General features: G+C 50.2%; 1 protein-coding gene across 1 annotated transcript; it reads left to right on the top strand.

Moving 5' to 3' along the window:
- The first annotated feature begins 3,769 nt into the window (after positions 1–3,769).
- HOXB1 (homeobox B1) lies at positions 3,770–6,123 on the top strand. The gene is made up of 2 exons (XM_006120468.4): positions 3,770–4,625; positions 5,272–6,123. The coding sequence occupies exons 1-2, from the start codon at positions 4,010–4,012 to the stop codon at positions 5,595–5,597; spliced, it is 942 nt and encodes a 313-aa protein (XP_006120530.1). The 5' UTR covers positions 3,770–4,009; the 3' UTR covers positions 5,598–6,123.
- Positions 6,124–11,250: the final 5,127 nt, after the last annotated feature.

Raw genomic sequence — 11,250 nt, 5'->3', positions numbered from 1 at the left:
CTCTGCTAACCCTAATATTGAGCTTCAAAGTAGAGTCTCTGAAGTGCCCTGAAACCTTGGAAATGTTTAACTTTCGATGGCAGACCCGCATTCAAATGGAGACTTTTAAAAGACCAGGGCTATTTCCGTTAACATCTTGCCACAAAAACTAAAAGTAACTAACTCTTTCTTTCTTTCTTTCTTTCTTTCTTTCTTTCTTTCTTTCTTTCTTTCTTTCTTTCTTTCTTCAAAGATGTCAACCAAACCGTTTAAAAAGACACCATCTCTTATTAAAGGGAGCAAAACTTTCCCTTTTAAGACCAACATTCAGCCGTTGGTTTCATGGGACCCCCTATCTCTCTGTGTGGTGGGGCTGGGAGGGGATCTACTGTTAGAAAAGGTTTCTTGGAAGACCTTCCATAAAGGCTAGAAAATGATGGGGATGACCTATGGATAACTGGCTGGATTTCTTTTCTACACCCTGCCAGTGCAGCTGCTGGGGTTGTTTACAAGGGAAACCAATCCAAAGAAGAGTCACAGATGAACCGTTCGCTGCGGTGAGAACGCGCCTGCCTGTTTCTGCGCGCACGCGGAAGAATGCGCGTGCATCCGTTAGGGAAGAATCCTGCATCCGTCACTGCTGGGGATGGGCCATTGGGCAACCCCGACCACCTGCCTCCTCAAAGAAAACCTGGTTTGAGGATTACTGACTAGTCCTGGGGAAATAAGAGACCCGCAGGCCCGGATTGATACATTAGGAGTCCAAAATTCAGCCCAGGAAACAAACAAACAAACAAAGCCCCTCTTATGGAATAGGAAATGCTTAAAAGGGGCGGAACAAAAAGGGATTTACAACAGGGGAAAGGCGGTTCACAGACTCCTTCATGTCACTGCACGAACAACCGACGTGCAAGTTTCCTGCTCAGTTTAGAGTCTCTCCCGCCTCCTCCAGCCCCGGAGCAGAATAATTAAGACCCCCCCTCCCCTCAAAATGTCCCACCTATTTGGGTTTGTTTGAATCTCAAGCTGCGTGGGGCTTTAGGGGCTAGAACTTGCAGCGCACGCGAAGATGAAGCAATACATAGCATGGGAGAGCGATGACTAATTCTGTAGCTGGGAGAAGGAAAAGTGTGTGTGTGTGTGTGTGTGTGTGTGTGTGTGTGTGTGTGTGTGTGTGTGTGTGTGTGTAGAGGAGGGGAGCAGAGACCTGTAGCCGCCCTTCCCTACCAGCACTGCGAACCCCAGAGATCGGTTTTGTGGTTCCCCAGGATGGACCGTCTCCCCCTCTGAAGGACATGGGGGGGGGGGAGAGGAATAAAACCGTAAAAAAGCCCAGTCCACCAACAAGTCCCCGTCCTAACTCGCGCGAGGAGCCAAAGGAACCAGATCGAGGGGCGCCCCGACGATTTGCAAACGCCCCCGTTAGACCTGCCTGGGGGGGGCGGTTTCCCTGGATTGGGAGTCGGGCTGCCGTTTGTGGGGCTGCCTGGCACCTTCTTTCGCGAGTCGTTGGGCTTGAAGTGGGGGAGGAGGGGGTGGGGCTGCCACGAAAGTGGAGCGACAGGACCGAGAACTTGCTCCCTATGGCAACCCACAGAGCAGCCGACGCGAGGGATCTTTTAACCCAAGCGCCTTTGATCCCCCCCTCCCAGCCGTCGAGCCGGGGCGCGGTGACTACTTGGCACCTGGGCTCCAAAGCGGAGGGAGGAAGAAAGCGACGTGCTCCCTCGGTATGGGGCTGCGGGTGCGGAGGGTGACAGACCGCGGCAGATGGCGAGCGGCCGCGGAGTGGGGGAGAAAGGAGGATGCGGCGTCCCCTTTGTCTTCCAAGAAAATTCCCCTTCCCCCCTCACACACAGCTCACCTTCTTCGGCTTGCTTGGGGAATAAAGGCTGGAAGAAAAGCCCCTTTCCAAAATGGCTCCGTCTCCCATTCCAAGCCACCCTGTTTCCAACCCCTTTGGCAAGAGTTTGGGTGGATTTCTCTCTCTTTTGGGCCCAGGCCCGGAAGTTTTCTACTAGACACCGCGCTAAGGAACCCATGCCAATATCTTCTCCCACCAAGCCATCTCGGAGATCCCAAGTGTGGTTGGTTTGGGTTTTCACTCGGGGATGTTTCATAGGAGGGGGATACCAGCTACAATCTGTCTCCCATCCCCTCCACACACATGGCTGCAACAGCGAGGCAAGACTGAAAACTCCAGAGTCTTTTCATAGGGTAAAGGAAATAAAACATACCCTGGTTTCGCGCCGGCATGAGACAGTTGAAAATGATCAGAGCAATTCCGTACAACCGGTTCAGCGATGGAGTACATCGATTATTTACCAAACAAACAAACAAACAAAAAACCACAGGCGTAATCGATTTTCAGTATCATTTAAAAACAACAAACTCATTTCCCCTCCTGACTCACCGCCCCACCCCTCCAAAAACTTGCAACATAATCGAGAAAACCACGCCTGGACTTAAAGCTAAAAATGCATTTCATTTACGAGAACCACGTGTTCCTTCTTTGGGGTATTGACAATTAGTTTGCTGACGTGTTATTCAAAAGTAGGATGTTCTAAGGACCACAGAACACGTGTAACTTACAGATTAAACATCACCACTTCACTAACGCCCGCATATGAATGGCCTTCACGAACCGAAATGAGGGAATGTAGGAAGTTTCCCTATGCCCCTTAGTGATTCAGGAGAAATGTCACTGGCTAAAACACTCAATTTCTCTTTGAAGGCTTAGAGGAAAAGAGACCCGGTCTGGTCACAACCAGCCCTGTTTCTTAACAAAAGTGTCGCTGTTACTAAAAGTGTTGCATCAGCTAAACCTCTGGAGTAGAAAGCTTGTCTATGTGTCTTAAAGTGAACTATTGGCCTAAAACCTGCAGCTTCTCCTAAGGGCTTAGTAACCAGTAAATATCCTGACAAGTAACTAATGACTGTGGGCGTCATATTGTTAGATGCTCTTGTCTCCCATGTGCTAACAAGTAAATAAATGTGGTCTACCAATGTTTCCTTTCTATGAACAGTGGAGTGGTAAGTCTGACTTCAGTTCCTTTCGCCTTGTACCTCCCCGCAAGTTGGATGGTGCCACAAGAAACCTTCATGTAATAAATGAACCAGACACCGGCCAAATTACGTTTGTAACTGAAAAAAAAAATCCGCTTAAACTTCTGGCGTTTGTTGAACGCTGTAAAAAGAAACATCTCCTTTTCTATGTCTAGATAGGGAGACATTTTTCAGTTCCATTCTTTGGTTTGCTGGGCACTGTGGTGTTTCTCCAACAAAAGATATTCTGTCCTTCTAACTTTATTTCATCCGCTCATTAGAATATTGATTGAATTAAAAGCAGTTGCCCGCACCGGTTCTAGACACAAAACGAGATTAAAATACAGAGGGGTGGGGTCTTTTAGCCTTTTCATCCCAGCCAACTCCAAACAGGTTCATGCCACTTTGCAGAGGAAAGTTGAAAAATGAAGGGCAAAAAACAGATTTAGAGTTGAAAAAGTCACGAGCCTCTTTCTCGGTCTCTTTCAGATTGAACTGGGTTTGGGGAAAACCTTTTTATCTGGGGGGGAAAGTTCGGATGAAGTTGGTTACATCTTATAACTTGGGGGCCTTTTCACACTTAAAACAGCCTTGAATAATTCTAACTCTCCTCCACCCCCCCCCCCCCCCCATTCCCTTCTCTCTTTTAAAGTCTTTGAGGAAAGATTTTGACATATCCGTGTTGTTATCAGATTGATGGGCAGGGTTTGATTGAAGTTCCTTTGTCATGCAAATGTCAGGGGCTTGATGGATGAGCGCAGATATCTGACAAACTTCAGGAGGTCTTTGCTCATTGGATTCGTGGCCAACCACGTGGTCCCACCCTCCCCCTCCTGGCTGCCCCCCCACCTTTTTCGGCAGGCTCGGGGGGTTCGAGGGCTAGCGATGGACGGGGGGAAGTTTTACAGCTTTGACATACTGCCTAAAGGTTGTAGGGCAGGCGAAATCCCCCCAAACCAGGTTGACCCTCCTCCATCAGTGGCAGATGGACAATACGAGGATGAACTCCTTCTTAGAGTATGCAATTTGTAACCGGGGGACCAGCGCCTACTCGCCCAAGGGCTACCATCCTTCAGAGCCAGGGGCCACCTCTTTTCCTGCTTTCCCCACCAGTGACAGTCTGAATGGAGACGGACGCTTTGTAGTGGCAGCGAGCGCGCCCCTGCCCAGCCATGCTGCCCAGCAGAACCCAAGCTATCCCCAGCCACACCCTGCGGGGCTCGGCCTCCCTTTCTCGGGCGCTGCCCAGGCCGGGTACCCACCCCAAGCCTGCAACCCCAGCTACGGGCATCACCAGCTCTACCTCGGCCAGCAGGATACGGAGGGCCTGTATTTCCCCTCCCCGGGCTGCTCGGCCCCGACTGGATCCAACCTCAGCTCTGGAGCAGACAGTTACTGCGCCGCCCTGCCCGGGGCTGGTCTGTGTCCACCCCACCCCTATGGCCAGGAGCAGCAGGACTACGTGCAGGGACCTTACGGGCAACTTTCCTCGGCTTGGAGCCAGGACAGAAGTCACCCCTGCTTGCCCGAGCCCTGCCCCCCCACCAGCCTCGCGCAAACCTTCGACTGGATGAAAGTGAAGAGGAATCCCCCCAAAACAGGTGAGCTTAACCACTGGGGGAGGGGGCAGCTTTCGATGAGTGCGCGTGTAGGTAGGTAGGTGGGTGGCTGTGTGTGTGTGTGGGGGGGGGGGGGATCTTTTGAGCTTCTCCTTACCATGGCTTGGGACGGGAGGAGATGGGAGAGCGAATTTGTCCCCTCCCAATCCCCAACTCACAGGGAAGGAGGGAAACAGCCCCAGGGAGAAGCGAAGCGGATCAAGCTCCTGGCTGCAGCAGAGGTAGCCAGGGGCGCCGGAAGCTGATTTCTGTTGTAGGCCCAGAGCGATGCCAATCTGGCCTTAGGTAGGAAACGATTCTGCTTCCCTGCCCCCTGCAAAGCTTCCCCCCTTTGTTCGGCTCCCTTCCCTAGAATCCCCCCTTCACCCCCAGCCCCCCCCCCCTTCACCGTTCCATGGCAGTTTCCCAGGAGCTGAGCCACCGGGGGAGGGGCGGCTGTTCGGGAGAGCGCAGGTGACCAGGGCATCCCAAAGGGATGGATGGAGCCAAGGGGGAGAAACTGGAGGAGTGTGTGAGGCTGGGGAGAGCGGGGGAGCCTGGCTCCTCCTGTGTCCACCCTCCCCGTGGCTTTCAACGCGGTGCGCTTTGCTGCCGGCGTCTTCCTCTGTGCGTGTCTGCTCGTCCACAGCGAAAGGCTCCGACTATGGACCGGTCGGGCCGCCCGGCGCCATGCGGACCAGCTTCACCACCAAGCAGCTGACGGAGCTGGAGAAGGAGTTTCACTTTAACAAGTACCTCACCCGGGCCAGGCGGGTGGAGATCGCCGCCACCTTGGACCTCAACGAAACCCAGGTGAAGATCTGGTTCCAGAACCGGAGGATGAAGCAGAAGAAACGGGAGAAGGAAGGGCTGGCCCCCGCGGCCGCCGCCCGGGCGGCGAAGGACGTGGGCGAAGCTTCGGACCAATGCAGTTTCACCTCACCTGAGGCGTCGCCCAATTCGGTTTCCTCCTGAAAGCGGTGCCTTAAGGGCGCAGAACGAACCCGCCCGCCCCCAGCGGCAGCGGCTCCGGCTCCTTGAGAACTCAAACGAGGCCCACGGGCGGCGGGGCGCGTATACAGCCCGTGTGCCCACTCCCACGCTTTCAACCCCGCTCACAGCCCGCCCAGCTGGGCCCACCCCACTGGCTGTTGCCGGGTGGGCAGAACTGTCCCAGGAGTCGCGAGGTTGGCTCCCCTTCTTCGCTGGTGATTTATGGAGGAATATTGACCTCCGAAGGGGCGGCTGGCTGCGCCTTTCCCCTCCCTTCCTGGCAGGACCTGTTTGTCTCAGGGACTTCCCCCCTCCCCCCAACGCTGGGAATTGCACTTTCAACCAGAAGAAACTTTTGAAAGGAATTTAATGATTTCCATTAAAAAATATGCACAAGGCGCCAGAAATTCGTTGTTCGGTGTAACTCCCCCTCCCTGTGTCTTTTCTTCCTACAGGACCCCCCCCCCCTTTTAAACTTTGTCCATCTTGGCGTGAGACCCCCCCTGTTTACTGAAGCCCTCTCGCCATCATTTTGCACTATTGCGGCGGTTCAAATGCTCCACTTGGGTCAACTGGAATTGAGCACGTCGGCCAAGCACCGGAGAAGAATTCAGGGCCAGGACTCTGGAGGGGTAATTTGGCGAGGGGAGGGAACCCGACCAGGGGCTGGATTGTTCAGTCATCGTGTTGGCCTCAAATGCTATTTATTGTGTATTTGGATAGCCTTAACTCGCAAGAGGAAGCGGTGTTCCTTTCTCTGAGCCGGAGGGAGGGGGGTATTTAACAACGGGAACTACTGTGTCATTATTCCCCTCTTCAACAAACTTTCGCATGGAACATGAACAGCGCGGAAAGCCCTTGTTTTGGGTTTCGTTTTGCTTTTTGGTTTGTTTTAAGGAGAAAATTACATCGAGGCCCCCTCCCCCTCAACCTTAGAATTTTCCTGGGAATTTCCCAGGTATTTTGACATAAAACTACCTCATTCTAATAAAGTTTAATTTTTCATAGTCTAGTCCTCGTGATTGTTAGTGACGTGGGAACGCCTCACGCCCAGCGAGCCGGCTGAGTGTGAGGGGGTCCGGAGGAGCGTGGGGGCGGGACAGGGGGAATGGGCGATCCCTCAAAGCGGCTACTAACAGCTTTCCAGCCACGGGCCCGAGCCGCCGTCCTTTTTAGCTCAATGGCAACCCCCCCCCCCCCCCACTGGCTGCACCAGATGCTGGACCGGGCCCACCTGACCGCTTCTGCGGGGCAAAAAGTGAAGCGCAAGTGTATTGGGGGAAAGGCAAGGCAGGTGGCTCGGACTTCGGAGGCGGCGTCTGGCCGCAAGCGATCCGTTTGCCCTCCGGACCGGCGAGAAGTGTATCCGTGAACGAGCCCTAAAATGTATAGGAATGACTGTCACACGCACACTCACACTGACACACTCACACGCTCACACACCGACACGCACACACACACTCACACGCTCACACACCGACACGCACACACCCACTCACACTGACACTGACACTAACACACACACACACACTCACTCGCACACTCACACTAACTAAACACTGATATTCTTGCAACAGAAGCATGGACTGGAATGAAGTGTGTGTGTGTGTGTGTGTGTGTGTGTGTGTGTGTGTGTGTGTGTGTGTGTGTGTGTGTGTGGCGGGGGGTATTTAACTCCTGACGGTGTCTGGGAGATTGAAAACATTCCTGTAAAACGGATCCAGTGGCAGGCCAAGTCAAGAGGGGCATTTCCAAGAGGGGTATCGCCCCCCCCCCCTCGCACGGCCCCCAAGGCTCGCACCGAATGCGCAACTTTAAGCTCTGACCTTTTTACCTCGAAACGCCTCTGGGATTCTAAACAAGTAAACAGAGGGGCTGCCAGGAGGATCCATTGTCCTGGCCTCAGGGACATTTGCAAACCCTTTATTGGGGAGGGGGGAAGCGATTTATCAAAGTACCTGTTGGAAATGAAATGGGTTTCCCTTCATCGAGGCCTGAAACCGCTGCCCAATCCTGCTTAAAAGAACTGCTCCCGCATCTTCGCGGGCCCCCAGGGAAACACAACGCCCCCCCCCCCTTCTCCTGGCAGCGTAATCATCTTCTCGCCCTTCTATTCGGGATCGTGGGACAAACACATGCTATTGGCTCTAAACAAAGTTTTCGGAAGTGCCGGGAGTCGAGAGATAGGGCTGGGGAGAAGAACGTCAACCTCAAAGTACTAATTTGCCAATCATCTCCTTTGACAGGGGAAAGAAAGAAAGAAAGAAAGAAAGAAAGAAAGAAAGAAAGAAAGAAAGAAAGAAAGAAAGAAAGAAAGAAAGAAAGAAAGAAAGAAAGAAAGAAAGAAAGAAAGAAAGAAAGAAAGAAAGAAAGGCTGGATGGGAGGGAGGGAGGAAGAAAAGAGTGGATGGATGGAAGTAAGGGAAGAAGGAAGACAGAGAGAGAAGGGGGTAAGGGAGGAAGGAAGGGTGGATGGATGGAAGGATGGGAGGAAGGAAGGAAGGGTGGATGGATGGGAGGAAGGAAGGAAGGGTGGATGGAAGGAAGGAAGGGAGGAAGGGAGGAAGGAAGGAAGGAAGGGAGGGAGGATGGAAGGAAGGGAGGAAGGAAGGGTGAATGGATGGAAGGAAGGAAGGGAGGGAGAATGGAAGGATGGGAGGAAGGAAGGAAGGGTGGATGGATGGGAGGAAGGGAGGAAGGAAGGAAGGGTGGATGGAAGGAAGGAAGGGAGGAAGGAAGGAAGGGTGGGAGGATGGAAGGAAGCGAGGAAGGAAGCGAGGAAGGAAGGGTGAATGGATGGAAGGAAGGGAGGAAGGGTGGATGGAAGGAAGGAAGGGGCTCTGCTAACCCATTTGATTGAAGGAAGCTTTCTTTGACAGTGTCCAACTCTAGACCTAGTGCTCTGCTCGAGGTGTTTCGAATCGGAGCCGGAAAGGGATGAGTCCCATTTGCTCGCAGGCTGCCCGGTGAGAATGGGCATTAGCCGTGGCCAATAGATCAGAGGTTGGCAAACCCGGGGTGGGACAGGGTCCTGGCCAGGGAGGCTGAAACAGCGGAGCAGAAAGCGCAGGAGTGTACTGATCTGCCAGGATAGCGGGCACAACAAAAGCCCAGAAATCTCGAGTTTAAAACTCAAAGACAGAGTCCGGAAGAGTCTAGCGCGCCTGTGTGGAGGCGCCTTTATATAGATCCCTCCAGACTCATTGCCATTAAGGGAAGGTTCTTTAACTAATCCTCCACTCCCCTTTCGTCCTTCATTCTCACACTGGCTTTAAAAATCCCCACACACTTTGTTTCGGGCTTTTTTCTCAGATGTCTCACCCTTCCCCTTGTTTATGGAAGTTAAGAGACAGAAACACACTGGCTGTGGACTAGAAAACATCCCCAGAAGACCAGCTTGGCGAATTAGAAGAAAGAAAGAAAGAAAGAAAGAAAGAAAGAAAGAAAGAAAGAAAGAAAGAAAGAAAGAAAGAAAATGTCTATATATGTTAAATTACACACATCTCTCATATAAATACATGTTTTTATAAACACACATGTAACATTGCATGTATATCTATACATATATATGTATGGCTTGATTTTATCTATATACATGCTTGTTTGTGTATAGTTATATATTGAATATATGTGCATGTATAGGATTGACAGATATACAAAGATGTCTATATACAGCTGCTCTATGTCTATATACATTCACATATGTCACATGTGCACATCTATGTATTTACTGTGGAGCATCTGATATGATATTTTTGTGAGCAGGAAAATCACTCCAGTGTCAAAGCAAACATATATGTAATGTATAAACATTATCTATCTATCTATCTATCTATCTATCTATCTATCTATCTATCTATGTCTATTGGAGATTTATTCCTTTAATATACCAAAGGAAGAAGACATTTCCCAGTTTAAAAAAACCCTTGTAAATGATGTATGACAACAGCCTTGTCTGAGATGTCTCTTGTGGGAGAGGAGGAGATGTTAGGCCAGGATATTGGGCAGACTCCCTGTCTTGGAGCCACACTCACAGATAACAGACCTGGAGAGAAGGCCAGGAGTCCTGGCCCTGCTTGGTAGAATATTTCAGGGCCATCTGTTCCTTACCCCTCAGTGTGAAGTTTTTCTTCTCCCCCTAAAGCATTTGTGCTCACAATGTGAGGCCTTTTGATCTCCGAAAAGCACATTCTATTTTTTTTAAAGAAAGGGAGAAAAGAAACCTTCAACTCCATTTTGCTCTGTTACCCCAGAGCTGCTCCCAGCTGGAAGTGTGAAAGCCCTCCTCACTCCACTGCCAGTGGAAACTTGACTGACTAACAGTACCGTGGGGCTGGAAAGAGAAAAATCTCTCCTAAGGCAAAGCTTCTCATGCCCTGAAAATGAGAAGATGAAAGTTGAGAGCAGTTTCTTGTTCATCCAGCCCTCATATTTCACCCAGCAAGAACAAACAGGAGGAAAGGAGGAGCGCACATTCTTTCCCGGAAAAGAGGGCTTTTTTCATTATTTCCTGAAGCAAATCAGAGTTGATCTCTAGTTTAATTTCACTTCGTGTAACGTATACCATGATTCAGCAAGGCACCCATCCAGAGAAGGGCCAGCAATCCTCCTTAAGCATGTGTTTACTTTAACTAGCAGCACTCTACTGAAGTCAATGGGCTGCCCAAGTTCTTACAGTTAACTCCGGCCTTTGCTAAACAAGGGTGGATCATCATGGTCCAAGAGGAGAGATGGGGGAGGTAATCTCTTGTCTTGGACCAGCTTCTGTTGGGTGAAACACCCGCTTTGGAGTTTACACAGAGCTCTTCTTCAGCTCTGGGAAACGAAGCAACTCCAATACTCTGGGACCAATAGGGTTACAACAACACTGCCTTCATGCTCAAAGTTAAGCATCTGCTTACATGTTTTGCTGAACTAAGGCCAGACTCAGCCCACTTATTTTTCCTTAGTGCTTTCGGTAACCGGGTTTGGTTCTTTAAAGGATTTGAAACCACAGACAGAGGAATACTTCTTTTTAGGGTCAAACAAAGATTTTTATTTTTCTATTTACTCTATTATTAATTTTTCATTTAAATCGACTCACTAGCTTTGATTCTTTTAAGACAGTGTAAGATACAAATAAAAAGTAGAAAAACAGTACAGTTAAAAAACAAGAAAAAATAACTCCTCCTACAGATATACCCCTCAGATTTACCTTTAAAAAATTTGTGGAGTTATCAAATATATAATACTCACGTTAAGAAAGATAGAGGCATTGTTTAGAGTCAGGAGATATTCTTTTCTTTATGTTTCTCCTTTTTTTTGATTTTTCGTTGCAACTTACAACCGGTGTTATTCCTCTTTCGGAGCTTATGTGCGGCAGCGAGATTTAGCGCCGGGGAGGGATCCCTGGTTGATCAGACCTATCTTTTTGGATTTGCAACCTGTTTGCTCTTGGTCTGTTCTGTCCAACCTTATATCCCCTGTTTCGGTTTCGGTATTCCTCCACTCGCCTGACAATTGCTGATGTTAGATTTTTGTTGTCTCATTCTGCCCTTTCAAAACTTTCATCTGCTCCATGTGGGGTAATCAGCACTTTGTTGCATATTGCAGTCTGAGTTACTTACTTCCCTAAAAATGGGGTTACTGTTGGTCA

This window comes from Pelodiscus sinensis, chromosome 29 (genome assembly GCF_049634645.1).
Source record: "Pelodiscus sinensis isolate JC-2024 chromosome 29, ASM4963464v1, whole genome shotgun sequence".
Lineage (NCBI taxonomy): Eukaryota > Metazoa > Chordata > Testudines > Trionychidae > Pelodiscus > Pelodiscus sinensis.
Note: the sequence above shows the minus strand (reverse complement) of the source record. Positions and strands in the feature narration are given on the sequence as shown.